Here is a 23,016-nt window from a genome sequence, read left to right as displayed (position 1 = left end):
GAGCAGATACAAATGAAAACGAAAATCCCAACAGAAAGCAAGCATGAGTCAAACTGCTCCATCCCACGCTGCACAAATCTACACCAGGAAGCGTTGTTTTTCTCATCGCACTCAAAAGTAGCCTTTTCCCCACCGCTGCGTCTTCACACCATCGCCAAACAACCAGTAGCATCTCTGTGCTTTGGCAAACGATGATAAAAACAACGGTGGCCGACGACAGGCGTCATATTACGTCACGTGTAAACCCCCGCTCCTCCGCTTTGAATGTGGGTATTGTAGTTTAGAGAGCAGCCTCTTGGCATTGGTTCCATCTGTGTGCTGAACGACATTTCCCACAATCCCCCGCAAGAAGAAAGGCTGTCATGCTTGTGTTTTGCTTTGGTGTTTTTTTTTTTTGTTATTGTTACAGAACCCGTGGAGAAAAGTGCGACTGTGTCACTCATGTCTTTTAACGTTTTGTCGCGCGCCGTGTGAATCCAGCGTCTGACCGAGAGTCGTCTCGTTCACATTGTTTACGCAGAGGCGTTTTCAGTGAAGGTAAGCACGAGCTCAGAGAGGTGATGTGCGCAGATGTCTGACTGTACTTAACAAAGCCCGTAACGTCTCCTCGTACGTGCACGCGCACCACAATAACGCAGCAATAATTAAACGACACGTGTTGAAATCAAACTTATAAAAACACTTCGATGACACGACTGTCTTTTTCCAAGTTTACATCGACGTGCACGCGACACTGTTGTTGTAGACATGTGCCGCTGTTGGGCCTCAAGCCTCGTGCAGAATATGTTGATCCCGGAAAAACGTCTGTACACAGGAGCACGATGTTCTGTACCATCCACACTACAAAGTGTCTTCTGTCATACTTCATTTTACATACTAAAAACAAACTAAACCTCTAAAGATGAAGTACACTGGGTTATTGTCACTGTAGAGCATTACATGTTGAACATTTGCTATATGACTGCATTGAAAAAAATCACTCTAAACTGAATTCTGTGTGTTTTTCCTTTACACGTGCTAACATGCTGTCTGCTCATAATTTGCTGCACTATTATGCTTTTTTTAGGCATTACTCATGCCCAACTTCATCATCAGACACACCTGATGGATTCTGGAGTCAATGCCCTACACAATGCTACATAAATAAATCATTTTATTTCTGTAACTTACACGTCAACAAAAGTGGCACGTTTATTAACTGCTTAAGGAATGACTGGAGAGTGCTATTGCTTAGTGAAATCTGAATCCTGGAGGGCCCAGGCACATTGTCCTTCATGCTTACACGTGACAGTGCACATAAGTAAATAACGTTGAGGTTGACAGAAATAGCCCTAGTGACAAATATCTAAATTTGCCAAATTGCTGAGAGGCAATGTCGTCACCAAAGTTGTCACCTGGTGTCCTTTCCTCAAGTGGGTACGCTTGTCAGGAGATCTTCTTACACTAAATAAATATTCACTGCTTCGCTTGCTCTCTCTTGTTCTCCAGCTGTCACCTCTTACCTATTTCATGAGTAGCTCATCTTACCATGCATGTCAGGAACAGTGTCTACCTTAAACTTGTAGTGGCTATATCCAAAGAACTCATTTTAACTCAAGTGTGAGCTTGGGCAATGAGCAATGAATTTTATCATTATTTTGAAATCGAAATTTGAAAAAAAAAAATTTTTAAAAATGTAATTAAATCGCAAAGGCTGAAATGTAGGAAACTCAGTTCACAAATCATTCACATTACATTAGAACACAGAGAAGATAATCATTTGAATGCATTCCATATGGAAGTGCCTCACCATGTTTAAAATCTATCTGTTTAAATGAAGCTCAACTTAAAAACATAAATCAATTGTGCTAGCTATGGGATAATATTTTCCTCATATCGTTCAGCCCATTATGTGAACATTGTGTTTTGTTTGCCCTTTTTATAGGTGCAAAATAGCCTTCCTTTGATTTGTGTTGCCATGGACCAGGATTGGCAGGTGGAGTTTAGGAATGTGGGCTGCAGTTACTTCCCTCAGAGCAGAGTTGACTGCCACTACACACTGAGCTCTGGGCACAAATGGACCAGCAGTGACTGGATAGGGCTCTTCAAGGTATTGTTAACCCAATGATTGTCACAAATGTCCAGTAAATAAAGAGAGACCCTAAAATAACAGTGCGGCCATATTTTTCCTCCACAGGTGGGATGGTCATCACTGAAAGACTACCACACATTTGTTTGGGCACTAGCCCCGACTGACTATGAAGAGGGCACAGATGTCAACTGCTGTGTGCATTTCCAGGGTACCCCAGTCCTGTCCTTGTTTTCTAACTGAATTTAATTTCCCATAGTTAGCCAGAATCTATACAGTGCAGTGCTTAGATCTACACATAAACCCTTCAGCGGGGAGATTGATGTTTCTGTAAATTGAATTGCTCCTTTGTGCAAAGGGGCTAGCATGTCTGGAAAATAAACTGTTATTTCTATTTTGAAAGGAGTATTTCCACCATTGTTGGAGGAAAACACTTCCTGTGCAGGAGACGAATACCCCTCTTTGCTTGGCCTAAAACAAACATAGTCTGTGTCAACATTTGAATATAAATGTCTGACTCTTTCGTAAGCAGGAGCTTGAGTAATTAGAATGGCATAGACAATGGTTTAAAGCCTGCTCTGGCTAACACGACTCACTGGCACATGCAGTGCTCACTCTGTCCTGGCTGTCAGTGGCTGCTGATAAGACTGATTCAGTGTGAGGGGCACACGCGCAGCAGGTGTGGCACTGACCCCTGGTAAAATGATTTACCACTAACTTAAGCAAAGTGTCAATGTCATTCCTCATTTGGAAAAAAAAAGCAGTGTAAAGAAACTCTTAAAAAACAAACATTGATGGTACCTTATCACTAGTGATGCAGTGAATTAAAAAGAAGATTGCCTGCACTGTGACCCATTACTGGAGCTGTAAGTTACAATACAGCTCATAAACCTTGCTGTATGTCAATTCTTCCTGTCTGTTATCCATCTTAGCCCTTTACCGCTTACATAAAACCGAAAACCAGACTAAATCATACTACCACGAAGCTATGGCCTGTGAGAGATAAGAATAATATTAGATTAGTTTACTTTATGGGCTTGGTAATGTCATAGTCTGTAGCTAGCAGTTCTCTGGTCAGAGTGGGTAGCCAGAGACATAAACTATAGTGCATAATATAAGATGAATACAGATACTAGTGGATCAACTGGAAGTCAGCCACAAGAATATGATGATATAACAACTAATCAAAACAAACTTATCAATTAAAAGATGTGAAAGAACGCTACTTTCAACACTTTCAACTCGTTCAATGCCCTCTTTACAGATTCCTAAACTATGAATATGCAATCCTTTTTTTTTTTTTACAAAACAATTAAAGATAAACTACTAGACAACAAATATCTAGTTAATTAATTAATGATGACCACCATAGATAGATAGATAGATAGATAGATAGATAGATAGATAGATAGATAGATAGATAGATAGATAGATAGATAGATAGATAGATAGATAATTCTGCAGAGTATTTCAGTTTAATGAAGAACTCAACCATGTCAAATGAGTTACAATATGGACCAAAATAGATTCTAGTTTAATTTGATGTTATGGCTTGGATGTAAAATATAACTTTTTCTCTGATCAAATTCTTATAACGACTTTGTATTATTTATTTAGCTGTGTTTACAACTGTCTGTTTCATTTACGTTATTTACGTACATTAGCCACCATGTGGCGTTTACCGCAGGCTTTTCATATTGTCGTTTTTTTATATATGTAGTGACAAGTGTAACAGTGTGCGCGAATTGAAATGATTTATCGAAACCTATTTTTAATTTCCGAGGCACAAACGTAAACAATTCTGAAATGTTACGCTAAAGCAGCTAGCTTAGCCAACCGGCGTTAGCCTGAGTCGCGTCACGTGTCACGTGTCCAGTCGTCATAGTAAAGTCACTCAATTTCCTGTGTTTTCTAACGTAATTGTAAATAAATTATAATATATTCTCAGGTAGTACTGAAATAGACACACCACGTGGAGTTAGCAGGATGTTATTTAGCAAGCGTAAGGTGTTGTTATTCTTCGGTTAGGCGGAAATTACCTTATTCATTTCGCCTCGTTTGGTTCATTGCTATGCTAAATTATGCAAAACACGAGGAGCAGAGACACAAACTGATGCGGCAATCAGTTCTAATCTCAGCTAACAAAAACAAACAAACACATCTGGCTGGTGGAAATGCCAATATTTGGCTAAACATCGCACAGAAAGAACACAGTTTGACATGCATCGTGAAAAACACATTTGTTTGTAACCTGTCTCATGTTCAGGTGTAGCCACAACAATAAATGGTGTCAACAGTCAGCAACTTACTCAGAGCTGAACTTCTCAAGATGCACCAAGAAGAGGGAAGATTCATGTCGATGTCTTGAAAAAAAACCTGTAAAGAAGTGAAATGTTTGTCGTCCCCACTTCACCGCGAGACCGCGACCATTCGAAATTCAAATTTCGTCCCTCTTCACCTGCGCTGCATAATGCGAGTGCTGCCTCTAGTGGCCGGAGGCTGCAGTACCCAACGTATAAATACGTGGCATGATAAAAAAAAAAAAGTGTCTGTAAGCAAGATTATCCAAAAACCATTGAACCGATTTACTTTAAAAATTAAAGTAAACATTTTGGACACGGAATTGCAGAAATTACAATAAATTATTTTTTTTATTTTTTTGGGGGGGGTGGGTGTATTTTTAGGAAAGGAATTATTGAAACACAGTTATTTTTCATTGTCCGCTATGTTTATTTTGAATGTCTTTCTCTTTTTGTTTAGCCTCCTACTTACCCAAGCCCAGCTCGCAAGAGTATGAGTTTATATACGTTGATGCTAAGGGTGAAGTGTGCTCCTGCAGCTCAAAATTCACTTTCTGTGCACCGACGCCGCTTGAGGACCTGGTGACCCTTGAGGAGGAGCCCCAAGAAGAGGAAGCAGGCACAGGCATGTTGCTGGTCATACCCAGGGCTGAGCTGCTGCAGGTGAGCATAACACATGCAAACAACTTTAAATAGTTAATAAGGGAGTGATGGAGTGTATGTTTTCTGTTGTGCAAATGCATAGTGTACGTTTAGATGTTAATTCTCCATCCACTTTTCTACGCTTGTCAGAGTCGACTGCAGGAGTGTCTGCGAGAGCGAGCTGAGTTGCTGCAGGTCCAGGAAGAGGCAAACAGGCAAAGGGCGAGAGAAAAGGAGGAACACAGGAGGACAAGAGAGCTCTGGAACAGACAATGCAAAGAGCTGGAAAGTGTGATCATCCGTCTGCAGGAAGAGCTGAGGCACAGTCTGGAGAAGATCGAGGAGATGGAGAGGAAGCAAAAGGTGGTTAAACAAATGATTGACTAAGACCTGTTTGACATTGCCATTTCCACGTTTTCCTCTTTATCTATGATTTTATTCCCAAATTAAATACACTTTTGCTTCAACAATATTCTACCTGGGCCACTGTAAAATTTGAAGAAAATGTCTTTAAATAGCTTATTATTCAAGTAGTTTAGTCTTTGTTGTGATAAATGAACATTCCTCATAAAAATTAAAAATGTCCCTCTTGTGTGTTAGGAGGAGAAGGCTCTCAGAGAATCACTCGCCCAGGACAAAAATGCTTTATTGGATGTGAGGGAGACGAGTAAAGAGCGAATCAAAGAGCTGGAGGAGGACATCAAAACCCTGACGCTGAGAATTGTGGAAAGAGAAACTGACCTCGAAAGGTCTCACATTTCTTCCACTCTCTCTCCCCTGTTTTTAGTGTTGCATTGTTCCCATGAACATATGTTATTTATAATTAAAATAAAAATCTGTGTGCAGGCTGAAGGAGCGCGCAAAGAGGGCAGGAAGTCAGAGGAAAGACGAAGAGAGTGAGAGAAAGAGCCTGCAGGTACCTACGACTCCTGTATCATCGTCGCTGTCCTTTCCTTCCACGCCTCCATGTCTTCTCTGATCTGCGAGGTGTGTTTTTTGTAGACTAAGCTGGAACAGACGGAAGGTGAACTCAGAAGTCTGTCCAAAGAGTTCCAGGGTCTGAGGACCTCGCTGGCCCAAAGAGACACCAGTGTCCTTCAGCTCCAAAACACCATCACCACCCTCACACAGAAACTCACAACTGCCCACAGGAAAGAGGTCAGACAAAAGACATTTATCCATCACTTCATAAAAGCTGAGAATTATCTGATAACCTGTCGTCTCTTTAAGTTATCCTATAAACTTTCATCCATACATATATAGTCAACACCCACGTCATTCTCTTATGTGCAGGCGGAGAGTGAGGCCATACTCAAGGAGATGCGAAGCCTTCGGGAGCGTCTGAACACTAGTGAGCGTGCCACAGAGGCCTTGAAGAGCGATCTGAGCACCATGGTAACGCAGCGGGACCACGGGCAGGCCGACATGCACCAGGCTCGCCTGCAGGCTGCACAGCTCACCCTGCAGCTTGCAGACTTCAGTCTTGCCATGAGAGAGGGAAGAGCCAAGTGGGCTCAGGAGAGGCAGAATCTGCAGCGCAATGCCGAGGTACGCTGCATCGCTGCAAAACCATCTTTGCTATATTATTTTGTGCTGTGGCAGAGGTAATGTTTCGAACGTATAGTTTTGTTTGTGTCGCACATACAAAGTTACACAACGTACTTCACAAAAACACGTCAAATGAAACACGTGTGAGTTGTTAAAGTTATTAAATTTCGAGATGAAATGCTGTCTGAGGCGGCATATTACTTATCGTGTGCTGCAGTAATGAGGTCAAGTCATGTTTTTACACATGGTCTAGTGACCGCACTGCCTGAGGAGAATATCTTATATTTCGAGTAAATCTCTGTATGCGTGTGTGTGTGTGTACAGAAGGACCACGAGCAACTGGAGAAACTCAATGCAGAGATGCAGAGGATGGAGGAGAGGCTGCAGGAGGAGAGGATGGAGAAAGTGAAGCTGGAGGTTGAGCTCGGAAGAGAAAGAGATTGCAATCGGGTGAGGAACAACGGCGTCGTTTTAGATCCGTTTGGCTTGATGCTTTCATCTGTGGTTGACTGTATCCTGCTCTCTCTGACCGTGTCTCGTCTGCAGGTTCAACTGAGTGAAACACGTAGGGAGCTCCAGGAGCTAAAGTCTAGCCTCAGGGTGGCCCAGAAAGAGAAGGAGCAGCTTCTTGCAGAGAAGAAGGTCAGAAACACAGCTTGATTCCCAAAACAGGGAAAACTGTCATTTCTAACGGGTCTGTATATTGGTGTCCGTGACACTGACGTTGTTCTCTCCTCATTGTCAGCTGACAAGCTCTCAAGGTTAATAAATACCTCGTATGGCTTCAAATATATTGTGACTGTCATATCCTTATCAGCTCCCAACAGCAGTACTTCACTCTTTATCAGCTTTAAAGTTAAGTTAAGTACAGGTTTAGTTTGCAATTTATTCCACTGTCAAGATTTAGTGCACCTATTAATATATTTTGTTTTCCTAAAAGCTTGGTAATAATAATATAATTCATATCCTAAAGCGTATTGATGTAAAATATACACAAGTATAGTGGTATTATGAATATAGCAGGTGTCAGGACTCTCCTTTCTGTTGTTGTCCTCTTAGTTGTTATTGTGCAGTATAAATTGTTTATAGTGTAATATAAATCAGTGGATTTCAGGGCAGTCACTGCTGCCACTGTTTAAGTGCCTGCAGGGTTTTTGTTTGCTAACCACCGTCACGTTCCCCCCCCCCCACCCCCACCCACCGACGACTGACAGATTGGACGGTCAATGTTTTAAAAATCAGTGTCCAGTTCAGTTTTAACAGCCACCATATGGGAGCAAAGCAGCCAATCTGCGGCACCTTATAAATCAAACGTTTAAACCGGCGCTGTGCTGCGATGATATTTATGTAACCACACATCTTGTGCTTTTGTATTTGCTGTGAAACCTCTTTATTTCTGTGTGGCTTTGGCTTGAAGTAGTCAGACACCACGAGGGTTCTGAGGGTTATGAGGGTGGCCGGTGTGTGACGGTTGTATTTTACACTTACACAGGAGCTGATGGACTACGTCTGTCAGCTGGAGCTGAAGATGGGAACAGTGGCCGGTGCCAAGTGGAGCGCTGCTCTGATCGCCTCTACAGGTGAACGGAGCCGCACATTAATCTACTATCTACTGTATGCTCTGCAGATGTGAAGAATAAAAGTGTTAACCGCTGTTTCGAGAGCAGCAGACACTAAAATATTGACCCCTGTTCAAGCCTGGTATTAACATCCGTCCTGAGATCTGAGTCCATTCTGAATGTGTCCTCACAAAAACCACACTCACAGGTAGTGTGAGGATGCATGTAACTCCTCAGCTGACATCTGACCAGCAGTAGGTTCAAGGTTTTTTTGTTTGTTTGTTTTTTACATTAGTCAAGCCCATATGTTGACCTTTTTTTGCAGTCACTGCCACAGATTTTACTTTTTAATGTTCCTGTGTTAGAATTGCTTTAATGCATTTAATTAATTCCTCTTATTTAGTTTTTCTTTTCTCTAACACACACACAAGCATAAGCACATCAACGGCACATAAATAAACTTCAAAGTTTGGGGTCACCTATACAATTTCTTTGTGTTTTCCAATAAAAGTCACACTTTTATTCATCAAAAGAGTTGCAAAATGAATAGGAAATATAGTCAAGACATTGTCAAGATTAGAAAATAATGATTTTTATTCATAAAATAATATTTTTTTGTTTTCGTCAAAGAACCAGCAAAACTGTTTTCAGCTGTGCTAACATAATTGCACAAGGGTTTTCTAATCATCCAATAGCCTTTTAACGTGATTAGCAAACAATGTACTTTTAATTAGAACACTGGAAATGGGCCTCTATACACCTATGTACATATTCCATTAAAAACCAGACGTTTGCAGCTAGAATAGTTGTTTATCACATTAACAATGTATAGGGTGTATTTCTGATTCATTTAATGTTATATTCACTGAAAATAAGACATTTCTAAGTGACCCCAAACTTTTGAACGGTAGTGTATACAAAAACAAGTGTGAACGCCTGTACAGTATCATACGTGAAGACAGACGATGCACCTAGAACACATTTTACTGGCTTAAGGCTAAGGATAGGAATGCCTGATCTAAGCTCTATCTCTCTGCCTCTGTTTCTGTCCGGCAGGTCGGCCTGACGGCGTGTTGTCAGACTCCGAGGACGAAAACCCAGAGGCCCTGCAGCCTCTCCGTCCGCCCAGACCTCTGGGACACTACAGCCTGTGTGAGCAGGCTCCGCCCGACACCTTGCTCCTCGCCTCCCCTCCGCCCTCCCTGAGGGAGATGGAGAGGAGCACAGTGGTCATCAACCAGCCAGCTCCTCTCTCTTCGCCACACCAGGCCGGCACCGACACTCTGGCACACAGCTCTGATTCGGTGAGACACACTGTCTGTGGTGGACCAGGATGACGTTCTGTGCCTCAGATCTCAGGTCTCGTTATTACTACACTGCAGCATCGTCAGTGTAATAATGAGAGCCGTTATCTGAGACTCTCACTATCACCGTAGTGTAATAATATGTGTTGCTAAAAATGAGCTACATCTTCTTCACGCCAGTTAAATACGGCACTGGATCGTTTCATATTGACGTTATCTCGAATGCAATTAGGCCGCGAGCCTGCAAGTTATTAGACTGTGTGTAAGCTGCTACACAGCTATGTGATAATGTGTGTGTGTGTGTGTGTGTGTGTGTGTGTGTGTGTGTGTGGTGTTTAGGAAGAGGAATCTGACCCACTTCAGTGTGGAACTCACGGCTCTGGAGAGGAGACAGCCCTTTTGCTGCCGGAGCACACGGACACTGTTCTCAGGTATTTGACCGTACTGTTTATACAATATACACATGTACGTGTACATGCAGTAGTTCAACGGTAGAAAGTAACTCACGTATAGTGCTTGTTTTAGTCGTATTGTTACTTGAATATTTCCTTTTCATGAAACTCTTAGGGCCAAACGGTTGGTGTAGTGGTTAGCACTCTGCATGGAGTTCTCCCCGCGTTCTCCAGGTTCTCTGGGTTCCTCCCACAGTCCAAAAACATGCAATATGGGAATTAGGCAAATGAGACACTCTAAATTGATCATAGGTGTGAGAGTGAATGGTTGTTTGTCTCTATGTGGCCCTGTAATGGACTGGTAAACTGTCCAGGGTGTACAACGCCTATTGCCCATGAAACTCTTCATTTCTACTCCTCTACACTCGGGGCTGCTGGTGCCAAGCCCAACTGACATAGGGCGAAAGGCGGGGTAAACCCTGGACATACAAGGCCTACTCCACTCCACCCCATTCATCATCTCACATACCCTTAAAATGCTACTTGCACATTATTGGATCAGTATTAAAGGACCAGTGCGTAGGAGTTAGTGACATCTAGGGATGGAAATTGCTCAGCGCGACCAACTGAATCCCTTATTTTTGTCTCACACTCCCCTATCCTAGTGCATATGCGTCACTGCACTGGCCTTCAGGAAGCATGAAAACATGACAAGTCGGTGTTAATCGTCTTAAGAAAAGTCTTCATTTAAGCAATTAATGGCATACATCGCTCTGTTGTAATTGATCCATGAAATCCATTTCACAACATATAATGATTTACTTTTATTTTTCATCATAACATTTTTCAGAGCATAGATACACCGTTACTATAGTGACAGGTCTGCTAACACTGTGATTGGACACATGGGACATTCTACTTCCTTACACTCACTCCACATGCACTGAAGGATATTTCCCAAACTGACGGGCAGAGCCCTAAGTGGAGGAGTAACGGATAAGACAATCACAACAAATGGCGGAAGATTTAATGTCCAAAATGAAGATTTACATTACTGACAGCATATTGGAAATGAAAATGTGTTTGTGGCCAAAGAAGCCAACAAATTTCTTCCTGTCATGCCGGCTGGTTTTAAACTCTAACCGTGCGTCATGTTTTACGAGCTCACGGCTTGATTTGTGCGCGCAGCCTTACCCTGCAAAGTAATAGGTGAACACAGCCACCAGATAAATTCAGCAGGAATGAAAAGTATCATATTACACCCCGGGAAAAAAATGCAGAAAAGTAGAGATAAAAAATATAGATATATAAAAAAATAACGCATAAAGTATCCCAAAAATGGAAATATTAAGTACTTCTACTTAGAAGTTGCTGTTAAACGACGCTAAATCTACTTGGTTACTTTTTCACCTCTGGTCACGCGGAAATGGTTTGTTCGCACACAGTGAATTCAAAAAGCTTGCTAATGCACACAGACACATGCGAGCGTTTATTTATGGTGACAGGGCGAGTATGGCCGGAAGATGGAAGTTTTGAATATGTGGTTGTAAAAGAAGTTGAGTCAGAGGAGGTGTGTGTGTGTGTGTGTGTGTGGGGGGGGGGGGGGTCTAAAACAGAGCCAGGGCGTGGGAGGGGCGATGGGAGGACAAGGGGACAGATAAGTTGACAGCAAGCTGTAGCAATGATTTACCTGAGGGGTGTACCACAGTCATGGGCCAATTTTCAGCATCATTAAAGCCCTCTCGCTCCCACTCACTCACTTCTTCAGTCTAACCTCCTCTTTCAACCAGAATGTGTGTTTCTTTCAAGTTTTTCCCCCCCCTCACGTGCTCACCCTGTGTTTTTTTGTGTCCTCCAGTGATCTCGCCGACACTTCCCTGTGGTAACCAGTGGACAGCGAGTGATCTAAAAAAGAAAAGAAAAGAGAAGTGGGTCCACATTACATCCACATGACTTCCATTGACAGGACACACACACACACACACACACAACATATTAATATGCAATTTACATCATATCCATGCCATGAACCGTGTTGTTTTTTCACTCATATTATTGCCCTCACTGTTTTCCTGTTAGAGATGACATAGCGCATGTGGCTGCAGGTCAACACCGCGTTTATGACTGACATAAGACTGTTGCATAGTTTGAAACGACTGGGCTTTTAGGCGCGGGCGGGCTCTGGCATTTGAGAGTTCACAGGCTGTAGCAGAATGATTTCTGTTGAATCATTGCTACGTCGAGAGCTTTACGACGGATGTTATGTCGCTTTTATGACATTTGTGATTAGGAGTCATGACAGGCACTGTAATTATGTTTTGTGCCCGGGCCGGGGCGCCACTGAAAATCATGGCAAAACTCTCTTCCAGCATTAAATTCCCCACAGCAGCTTTGAGCACTATTCAAGGCGACATAAAGTAATGATACAGCATCATGCTAAAATTATATTGCAGTAATGTCGCTCTATGACATCATATTTCTCCTCCATTTACTCAGAACTAAGATTTGATATGCACTTTCTTGTACGCATTAGCAGTTAATTGTCGTGCAGTTGCAGTCGAGGAGATTTAGTGACGCGTAAGCGCGCTTTAAAATGGACGGGCGTTTTAAAATAGCGAGCTTATACGGAACAGATTGTGTTTAAAGTCGACCGTGATAGATGCCGGATGCAACTTTCCGCTTCGGTGACTTCATGTCATCTTTATTATTATATTAACGCGCGTAAGCTTTTCACTGTAGATGAGCGACAGTTTTTACTTGTCAATTAATGACCCTGTATTTTGCCTTTCATAATTATTCTTAAACGAAATGCTAATTTACTCGCTCGTCATTTGCATATTTAAGTATCAGACTTTAATATATAAAAATAAAATAATGAAATAAATATTGACATCTTGACATGGTGTTGCTATTCCTCCCCCTCCTCCTCAGCCTGTGGCATTATACTGCCTATAATAAAAATTGCTGACTACCTTTTAATCAATACTGTATGCATTTTTCATGATTTTCTATCTATAATTAACTTGAGTTATGCAGCAATTTAACTATCCAGGTTTAGTTTGGAAGAGGTTTTTGGGGTTTTTTGTTTTTTTGGCTTGGCTGATATAACATTTGCGAGACACTTTGATGCTTGACTCTACCTGCTGTATTTGCACCCTATTTTTTACTAGAGCAGAGTTTTTAGATGAAAAGGTGATATATGGATACTTAACAATAATGTCAGATTTTGTGTTTTTATCTTAATCATTACACCGTTGATGCATATTTTATCGACAGCGTTTTTTGTTTTTTTATCCTCCGCTTTCAAACACTCGGTTGTATTTTTGTAAGACGTCGACGCTAATGAAAGGGAACGATATCAGCGCGTTGGGTTTAAATCAGTCAAAGAGAAGGATTTTAATGTTTAAATGGCTACAGCAGGGACTGGGTGATTACGGCGGAGGCAGTAAATATGTGTCTCTGCACTTATTTACCTCGCGTTCCGTGCGTCCTGATACATGTCGACTCTCTCCATGTATAGTGTTTTCGCGGGGGTTTGGTGTTCTTTCTCGGGAAAACAGCACACTACACGTATTCTCCATAGTCCTTGTTTGTGCCTTTAATCTGACTTTATTTCTCATGGAAGTTATTTTCTTGTTGTTGTTGTCGTTCCACTGAGAGCTGCAGTATAGATGTGCTCTTTGTCAGGACGCCGTCTCTCACTGCTATAAAGCTGCAGTGGTTATGGTTTGTTTTGAAGTTTTGTGTGTGAAGGTTATCCCACTTGTACACCATGGTGCATTTTCTTATCAGTCATGTAACAGGGTTTCGGTGGGGTTTTTCTGTATAATAAAATGGTTTATGTATTCATTACTGGCTCTAATGTGTCTTTTTCTGGCCAAAGATCATAGCAATATTTTGATCCTCACATGGCATTTCGCTGGTAATTAACTGTGCCATTTTCTATTCACACAGGTATATAGCCCATATTCCATTTTGCCTCATTGCCTGTTTCAGATACAATTCTCATTCTGGATTTTCTCTCTGCTCACCTTTGGCTCTCCCACAATCCCCCCTCAGGTCTGACGTCCTCATCATCTTCCTCCTCGTGCCTCCCCACTCCTCTGGCAGATTCCTGCTCCCTTTTTTTTTTTTTTTTTTTTTTTTTGAAGCTTTCCCCCTGCTCCTCTACCACACTCCCTCCATCTTAAGTCTGGGGTGACGATAGCTAATTATAAAATCAATGATGCCAGGCTGCCTAGTTTACAGCTCCCTCTAAAACCTTAACTGGGAAATCACTGTGGGATTGATGGCTCCCTCACTCTTTATCTCTTTTAATTAGAAATGTAAAAGATATGAAGACCCAGAGGCCAGAACACATCTCCTAGTTTTTATGACCCCAACACTTGCCTGCCTGCCTGCCTTCCCCAGCTCTTGCTCCTCTTCCCCAAATCACCCCTTCCTCTACCTGGCCTTGTTTATTTCCTCTACCTCCCTGCTGGCACGCCCTCCAATCTCACTGGTGTCACAGATACCTTTACCCATTTCTACATCACTTTCTCCATTACCCTTTCTTTAAGATTGCCCCTCCTGCCTCTGTGCTCGTACAGGAGGGGGGAAGGTGTTAAATTTATGGGTCTTTGCACCTGAAAACCTTTCTCACCTTCCCCTCTCCTCTCCTCTCCTCTCCTCTCCTCTCCTCTCCTCTCCTCTCCTCTCCATCCCATGACTAATGTCCAAGTCTCCATGGATTCACTGCATATGTAACAAATGATGAGCATGTCCTTTTGGTCTGTTCTGACCCATGCTGTAAATGATGTGGTATTTCCACGTTACAACCCTGCGCTCCCAACTCCATGCATCCAGGATATGTCAAATATTCCTCACTGCCTTGTATATTGCTTCAGGTCCTCACCGTTTTTTTTTTAATCACATCAAACCTAGGTCACATGCATCTCCACTCCCTCGCTGCCTTTATCACACCCCGAACCTGGGCTCTTCCTCCCTAACTGCTGCCAGGAGCACTCAGGTTCACTGAGCTTTATCCTCCTGATCACTCTCTGAGGAGTAGCAGCCTCTGCTGCTCATTACCTCCTCTCCTGTGTGTTGACCGAGGAGCCGCTGCAGTTTTTTGTCTCATGTTTCGGAGCAAACTCAGCACACGTGCGACATATTCCTTCTCTGGGTTTAAATATTCAAATTAAATTTGCAGCTATGCTGCAGTCGTGGCCTACTTTTATGGATTCTCGACTAGTTTTGTGAATAATTGATGTCCTGTGGCTGCAAGAATATTACAAGGGAGATTTTTTTATTTTTTTTTTACTATTTATTAATTCATTGAGCATTTATTTCCTTTTTTCCGGGGGCCTCTTTTCATTTTCAGAAAAGTATTGGTACCTCATGTAATTAGTTTGTCAGATATCACTGACGTGGAAGGATGAGTCGTCCATATAGAAATCTTGCCTGGCTCCTTTAAATTCCCTCAAGCACACCCCGAACCATCCCATGGGTTCCCATGGCAACAACATCCAAGGGCGCACTATATGAGCCTGTTTGATTGTTCCTTGTAAAAGAGTGAAGAATGCATGGGTCTTGTTTTAATTCTCGTCTGGCGTTATTGATCTGTCTTTAATGGCGGTTAATGAAAGCAATCATATAATTGATAGAATCTCATCACGTTTATCATTCTCCTCTGATTCTGCTCTCTGTGTCGCTCTATTAATAAACGTTAAAGCGAGGCGTTTGTGTCCCACACTGGTACACTTAAAAGACGAAATGTTTACTATTGAAGAAGACTTGGCGTTCATGAGAAGGTGATCACACCAGTGACAGTGATGTATTTAAGGCGGTCGCTATAAACACACTGTAAAGTCTTGTGTTTACATTTTGCACAATGGATTCTGACAAATCTTTCAGCATTAAGTTGCGTTTAAGGGCCTGGTGTCATGTCATTTATCACAGGTGTTTACCAAAACAAAAGCATAAGTCACAAATGAAAATGAATGCACCTTATTTGACTGATCTGATGCTTTATCAATGCCTTCCTAATGTGAAAGATATAACAATAATAAAGTAACACTGGCTGAACACAACACAGTATAGGTCATTTAGTTTAAATTAGGCAAATCCAATGAATCCGTTGTCAGAATAGTCAGCTCACGTGTTTAAAAACTGAGATACACTGACCGTAAACTTTCTTCTATACATTTCTAGTGCAGTGATGCAGCTGCAGTGGTGTTTCTCAGGTGCATTCAACAAACACATCACAATAGACAGATTTATTGTTGTTATTTTTAACACCTGGGCCACTCTGTCTGTGAAACAAAACTAGGAAAGAGTAACTCTGTGATGTGCTGTTTTTTTTCTTTTTTTTTTTTCTTGTCACCTGCACCCCTCTAACTGCAGAGTGAACAAATCATATATGGAACAGACCTTTATCTGATGTCCTTGTTCAGCAGGAGTCGATGATTTATGAGGCTGTGCAACTCCAGCTCTCCATGACCCATCAGACCTCCGTGTCAGTCTTCTGCCGGGTGAACGTTACTGCATTCACTTATACCCTGCAGTCATGGCGCAAGAGCTCCCTCTACTGACACATCCTGGTAATGTAGATGCTTCCCAGTGATTGTTGTTTACTCTCATTGAATGAGTGGAATTTCTCATCATGTGAGACCTTTCTGCATGAATTAAAAAAAAAAAAAAAAAAAAGTCCAGTAATCTCACAAAAGTAGTTTATTGTGCCTCTTACTGTTTATATGGCTTTTCTTTGTATGACAAAAGTTGACATAAACAGAGGGGTAGACAACACCTTGGCCATGTTGAGAAACAAACAAAAAGACAAAAATAATCTCGATAATCTGCCTGCATTACCATCATTAATATCTTGACAGCCCAGCAGAGATAGAGGATGAGGTCATCACACGAGACTCTCTGTGTGACAGCACCAAACCAAGGACATTCACCCAATGACTGAAAACATGTTACTGCATTCACACGCACACGCACGCACGCACGCACACTAACAAACAAATCTCATGTTGTGAAGATGGGACCTCTCACTGCAACAGAGAGAACGTTCATATTGCTTCAAACAAAGAAAGAAAGAGAGAAACAACCTCTGTTCCGTAGACCAGCTGATCTCCATCAGCTGACTGCCTACCGAGACATTTTGGCAAAAAAAAAATAAAAATCATACATGAGAACACACACAGTCCTCCACACCTCCGTTTAAAGAGAAGGAAACAATATACACAAGAAGACAAGATGATATAATGGCTTTTGGGGGGATGAGAAGGTGGTTTTGTCGCATGGATGCCAGCGCTAACTTAAGCACACGGAGGGCAGTGATGATGTCAGCGACAATGATGGGTTCGCCCCCTCCCCTCTGGGAGAGTCCAACTGGCATCCATACTGGTTTTTTGTTGTTGTTGTTTTTGTTTTCAGACTTGTCACCTTCACATGTACACACGCAGCGGGGTGGAGTTGATCAAAAAGGGAGTCAAGAACACACACATAAATATTGCCTGTTACGAGCCTGCCTGAAAGCAGCTATGGTTTGGTCCTTACTGAAAAGCCCTGAGTCTGATTCCAAAATGTCTTCCATAAGGATTCCTGCTTTCCACTTGCATATTGTCTTTGATCATTATGTTTCAATGCATAATGTTGCTACTATGTGTGGATATATATCTTTTTTTGTCCTTGCTCAAACGTGTGTGAATGTGTATTTGGGGGGGGGGGAGTGCTCAAGGGTTGATTGTATAACATACTGATGATGTTGTCCTCATTTCTGACATGCTAACGGAGATATGAGCTCACCGACAGTGATTCCACTCTCAGCAGACGATGAGATGTGCCTTGCCTTGAATAGAGGGATCACAAAAGTGCTACATATACGGTCAAGTGTAAATCTCTGAGACATCCGCTACAGCTGAGGGTGTGAGTGAATGTGTCTGCATATTTTTTTTTCATACGTACATACCGTGTGTGTGTGTGTGTGCGCGCGGTGTTTTCGTACGAGTGCATGCGCGAGTGAGCGTTCTGCTGCGAGGATCTCACCGTGTCATGGCTGGAGACCCACGCCTGTAGTGGAACAATCGCGTTCCAACAACATGACTTTTCCTAACTTTGGCACAAAGATACTCGCTTTCAACACGAGTTATGTTGGCTGCAACGAGAGCAAAATAGAATAATGCCAATTCCCTGATAACAGAAACTGATGTAGTTACTGCAACATAACAATAGTCCTCGGGGAAGGGGGTTGATTATCATTGACATCCACAGTGAGTCAAAGTGCCCAAAAGAAAAGCCCCAGCCAAGCATATGCAGCTGATGAGGAAGACCCAGCCAGTTCTGATTACCCTTCTTTCCCTCTTAATATCTTCTCAGGAAAGCTCTTCAAAGAAAAAAACAAACTTGTCTTGTTCATATATAAAAGCAGAATAACAAATAAAGACAAAATATAATGGTATATAGATATGTATGGACTTATTCATAAAAAGAAAGACTAAAAACGATGAACAAAAAATAAACCACAAGATTAGCATACTCAATTTGGTTTTGCCCTGTACTCTCTTTTCATTTGAGAAATGTGCTTATTGAAAAATCCATCAGAATGAACTGCTCAGTTCTGCTGACTGGTTTGGCCTTTTCTCCCCAGATTGAGACAGAGACAAAAAAAAATAGCAGAAAAATGGCGACATTTAACTTTCTCAAAGAGGTTATGTTCTTTTGTTTTGTCACATTAACTTCCCTCTCGGCCGAGCCAGGAGTTCATACGGTCTATTGTCATCTCTCTTTATTTTTTCTCTGTAGTTCACTTTGTCATGGACCGCGTGGCCTGAGTTAGAAGTGTCTGTACACATAAGGCTCTGCTGTGCTCCACTGAGGAGGACACAGTGATGTGCAGTAAAGAGAGAGAAGGAGGGAGGGCCAGCATTTTCTTGAGGTGAGAGGATAAGTGAGGTTGTGCTGTACGTCTGTAGTGTGTGTGCGTGTCTGTGTCTGTGTCTGTGTGTGTGTGTGTGTGTGTGTGAAATGCTCTGTTCACTGCGCCCTCCCAAAAAGGCCTTTCCTCGACCCATCTATGGCATCCAGAACCCCCCAGGACTCCCCGTCACTGTCCGAGCCCCTGTCTCGCTCTTCGTCCCCCACGTCGTCGTCGTCGTCGTCCTCCTCCTCCTCCGGCGACGGCTCGCTGCCGTTCTCCGTGGCCCAGCTGTCGTCCTCGTCCTCGGCTTCCTGCTTCAGGACGGGAGCCGGCGGCGGCGGAGGAGGCGGCGGCGGCGGAGGCGGCGGGCTGTCGTTGCACTCTGTTTGGTCTTCAAAAGCTTCGGGGTTCTCCAGCATCTCCCTGATCAAAGGAGGCATGGGCCCTGGGATCTCCATCTTCAAAGTGATGGCTCTCTCAGCACCTGAAACACAGAAAACATAGATCATTAGATCAATAGATCATTATCTTAGTTTGTCATGTTCATTCCAAAAAAAAAACATGGTGATTGAAACCAAACACTGTGCATCATTCTCCTCATACTGACCCTTGGTGCTGATGCCTCTGAGGTCAGTAATCTTCATCAGCATACGGGGGAACATGTGGGGTTTGTTGGGACGACGGCGGCGAGCATAGATCTTCAGAGCCTCAAGTAGAGGCTCTTGTAGTTTATCCACCTTCTGGGGCTCTTCTAGATCCATACGGTCTGATGAGGAAGCAGATTATATATATTTATTATACCGAGAAAAACTATTATTAAAGCAGTTGTTAGTTATCTTCTAATTTGGCAATGTCTCTTGCTAACAAAGCATTTCCCCTTCTCCTCTGCCTCTTTGTGCAGTACTGGCTCCTGATTGGTTAAACTACGTCACTGACGGATCACAGAGAGAGCCAGAGGTTTGTTTTGGGTCACCAGATAAATCTGCTGAATTTCTTCCACAGTTCTATATAAGAAATTATCTATTCTTATATAGTTTTATTGCATGACCTGTTCATTTGTGTCGTTTTTATACAGTATTTCATTGTTTTATTGTTTGTTTTTAGGTCGATTAGGTCACTTGTTTGTATGTTTTGTTTTTCTTATTCCTCTCAGATGTATAACATTATTTTTCAGCTGCTGTTGTTTTTAAAGTGTTTTATAAATAAAGTTGGATTGGATATGGAAATTGACAGTGAAAATAGTGAGGAAACATTCATTAATGCGCTAATTTCCTCTTGTCACAACTCACATAATGAACTTTATGAACTTAGTCACAATAGCTGTCTGAATATAAAGCTATTTAACATCTAAAAGTGTAATTATTATCAATGATCATTTAAATATGACTACTGTATCAGCTGCAGTACCTCCACATATGAGGCAGATGGCACTGAGGAGGCCAGTTTCTGTGTCGTCCATTTCCAGAGGCAGAAGCTGGCCAGCGAAGGAAAACACCAAGTCTGTGAGCGGTCCAAAGCCAGCGTTGTGCATCTGAGTGCGGTTCAGAGTCAGACCATCTGAGAAGGTCATAGTGTCCTGCTCGGGGGTGTAGCGTGTGCAGATCCTCAGCATCTGTGAGCACAAGAAGACAAAAAGTTGTTAAACCATGAGAAAGATGTGATATTTTGGATAATATGACAAACGTTTTCTTCAGCACTTGTGACGGCAGTGACTTAATGACAGTGTTATTATTCTCCAACCTGTATTATTGAAGGACACCATCCTACACTACCATCTTTCACCACTGGGTGTCAGTGTTACCTCATTTCAGAAATGGACTTTCTTCGCTCCAGTCACTTTCCATCAAAATGAGTGTAATAGATGAAAAACTACAGTGGGCTCCTCACCAGAATGTCCAAACACGCCGACTTCAGTAGAGTGATCTGATCTGCGATGGTGAGCGTGGTGAATCCTGGCAGCCGTTTGGCAAACTCCACAATCTTGATGATGCATTTGGTGGACAGCTCACTGAACTTGTCCCATAGACCCAGATCCAGCTGGACACGTTGCTCTGCACTGGAGTTCTGAAGCACACAAGAAAACACCCAGTGTTCAGCAAGCTTTTTACAGAGGTGTGTGTGTGTGTGTGTGTGTGTGTGTGTGTGTGTGTGTGTGTGTGTGTGTGTGCAGCCCCTGTTTGCATCCAGGCGAGCGTGTCCGCAAGCCTCACAACACATTTACATTTTACATCCATCAAGGAAAGAAAAATCCATTTACATGTTACATCCATCATTCAGAGGCCACACAGATGGCTTAATGGGGAACTGAATTAGTTAAGCCACCTCTCTATTGGGAAAGCTATGGTGAATTTACGTCCTTGCGTGCAATGTAGGAAGCTCACAGTGACGGCTTTGCTTGGAAAAAAAGTTTCCACACACAGCGGAAGTGAACGGCAGCGTTGGGCGTGTGTGTGTGTGTGGGTGTGACTTACGGTGGTGTATTTGCCCAACTGGCAGAGTGACGGGCAGGTTTCTTGGTGAGCTTTGCTGATTTTATTGACCAACTCCTCTAACTCTCCGCTTAGCTCATAGCTCTCAGGAAGCACCACCTCCTCCTTCACATCCTTCTTCTTCTTGTTTCTGTCGTTGCGCACCGCTGTGTGGAGAAGAAAAACAACGAGATTCACCACCGTTTGGTTTCATGCAAAATCATTTCCTAACGCAATTTTCAGTGATCAGCGACACTGTGTTCCTCTTCTCTATCTGAGATCGACGTGAAAACATCCGCAGCACTCATGCTCAGTGTCTTTCACCACTGCCAAGGACACTGTGCTTCATAGTGGAAACCTAGAACTCAAACTAAGGTTGCTCTTAACAGTATTAACATGTTTCCTTTAGCACCGCACACGGACACAGGCTATCTCTTCCTTATCACCCGCTCTCTTCCTTGCCCATCTCTCTATCCAATTGACTGGTGTACACAGCCCAGTCGTCCACTCTCTCCTCTCTCTGCTTCCTCTCCCTCCTCCTCCTCCTCCCCTACTTTCCTTCCTCTCAGGATATCCAGTAATAGCGGAGGCACAATGTGATCCCGGTCTTAACACACATCCCACACAAACATTACACCCACATACATGTCCCACGGGCTCTGTGACGGGCGAGAAACTGCCACTCCGTCACACCCCTCCACACACAAAATAACGTCTCAATACGAAGAGGACGCATTCGTGGAGTTTTTTTTTTAAATGGCCAACAACCATCGTCTTAGTCAAAATCTGCTGCATTGTGACCACAAATGAAAGCTGTGTGTGCGTGTGTGTGTGTGTGCTGGCCGGAGATACAAGGTTTCGTTGTGAAACAGGAAGTCATTTCGTAAAAAAAAATGATTAGTCATATGATTGGTTCAGTGCCCAGCCTCGCCCTGATCACCACTTCTGGCAGGCTCATCATCTGCTTGAGTCTCTAATGCTGCATAGTTTCCCAGAGTCTCTCGCTGAGCATTAATAGATCGGTACAATAACACTGTGTGAATCAGGTCAAGTCTTTTATCCGATGGTGAAATCAAAATCAGCTCTGAGCCAAGGAGAATCCAAATATCAACTCCCTCTCTCTCTCTCTGTGTGTGTGTCTCTGGTCGTGCGGGTCTCTCACCTTCCTTGGACATGCCGACCTCGAAGCATTTCTGCAGCCTGCAGTACTGGCAGCGGTTGCGTGTGACCTTGTTAATCTGACAGTTTTTGTCTCTGTGGCAGGTGTACACCATGTTCTTCTGGATACTGCGGCGGAAAAAACCCTGGAGCATCAGGAAGCAAGAGACAAAAGGGGGGGGAGAGAGAGAGAGAGAGAGCATCCTTGTCAAGTCATAAAAATCATGGATGTGCCATTAAACAGCTTGTCCTTCATACTCATGCTCGTCTTTCATCTCTGTCTTCTCACTTGAACATAGGAGTTAAACAATGAGGCATTTTGCTCTCTTCCTCTGTGACTTTTTTCTGAATTCTTTTTTCTTGTCAAGTAGCTTCAGTGCTGTTGCTTTTTGTCACCCTGCCTTCTTGTGGACGTACACAACCATTCAAAAGTTTGGGGTCACTTATTCACCTTATTTTTGAAGGAAAAGCACTTTTTAATTTTTTTTTTTTTTTTTTAAATATAACATTAAATGAATCAGAAATACACTCTATACATAGTTGATGTGGTAAACGACTATTCTAGCTGCAAACGTCTGGTTTTTAATAGAATATGTACATAGGTGTCTAGAGGCCCATTTCCAGCAACCATCTCTCCAGTGTTCTAATGGTACATTGTGTTTGCTAATCACG

At 42.7% G+C, this 23,016-nt stretch overlaps 2 protein-coding genes across 4 annotated transcripts in view; one reads left to right on the top strand and one right to left on the bottom strand.

Moving 5' to 3' along the window:
• Nucleotides 1-413: 413 nt before the first annotated feature.
• Nucleotides 414-22,564, top strand: calcoco1a (calcium binding and coiled-coil domain 1a). 2 transcript variants are annotated; one of them, XM_083894634.1, is made up of 16 exons: nt 414-537; nt 1,925-2,089; nt 2,177-2,279; nt 4,829-5,031; nt 5,161-5,373; nt 5,611-5,759; nt 5,857-5,926; nt 6,013-6,168; nt 6,304-6,558; nt 6,883-7,008; nt 7,105-7,200; nt 8,051-8,138; nt 9,174-9,421; nt 9,761-9,852; nt 11,672-11,741; nt 22,450-22,564. In XM_083894634.1, the coding sequence occupies exons 2-15, from the start codon at nt 1,958-1,960 to the stop codon at nt 11,697-11,699; spliced, it is 1,959 nt and encodes a 652-aa protein (XP_083750760.1). In that variant the 5' UTR covers nt 414-537; nt 1,925-1,957; the 3' UTR covers nt 11,700-11,741; nt 22,450-22,564. The 2 variants fall into 2 exon arrangements, with proteins under 2 accessions (XP_083750760.1, XP_083750759.1); XM_083894633.1 differs by lacking the exon at nt 22,450-22,564 and having other exon boundaries at nt 11,672-13,656.
• Nucleotides 16,520-23,016, bottom strand: part of rarga (retinoic acid receptor gamma a) — a gene marked incomplete at its 5' end in the record, with an annotated part of 31,068 nt that continues 24,571 nt past the window's right edge. For both annotated transcript variants that reach the window (XM_083894635.1, XM_083894636.1), the window contains 6 exons: nt 16,520-19,202; nt 19,326-19,484; nt 20,126-20,330; nt 20,606-20,782; nt 21,190-21,353; nt 22,349-22,490. In XM_083894635.1, coding sequence (XP_083750761.1) covers nt 18,835-19,202; nt 19,326-19,484; nt 20,126-20,330; nt 20,606-20,782; nt 21,190-21,353; nt 22,349-22,490 — 1,215 coding nt within the window. In that variant the 3' untranslated portion in view covers nt 16,520-18,834. The remainder of the gene's footprint in view (nt 19,203-19,325; nt 19,485-20,125; nt 20,331-20,605; nt 20,783-21,189; nt 21,354-22,348; nt 22,491-23,016) is intronic.

This window comes from Microchirus variegatus (assembly GCF_963457635.1).
Source record: "Microchirus variegatus genome assembly, chromosome: 9".
Lineage (NCBI taxonomy): Eukaryota > Metazoa > Chordata > Actinopteri > Pleuronectiformes > Soleidae > Microchirus > Microchirus variegatus.
This window is presented reverse-complemented; position numbering and strand designations above follow the sequence as displayed.

Coding starts and splice junctions, on each gene's coding strand:
- calcoco1a (XM_083894634.1), top strand. CDS start 1,958: ATGGACCAGGATTGGCAGGTGGAGTTTAGGAATGTGGGCTGCAGTTAC. Junction 2,090..2,176: donor ACTGGATAGGGCTCTTCAAG/GTATTGTTAACC, acceptor TTTCCTCCACAG/GTGGGATGGTCATCACTGAA. Junction 7,201..8,050: donor AGCTTCTTGCAGAGAAGAAG/GTCAGAAACACA, acceptor ACACTTACACAG/GAGCTGATGGACTACGTCTG.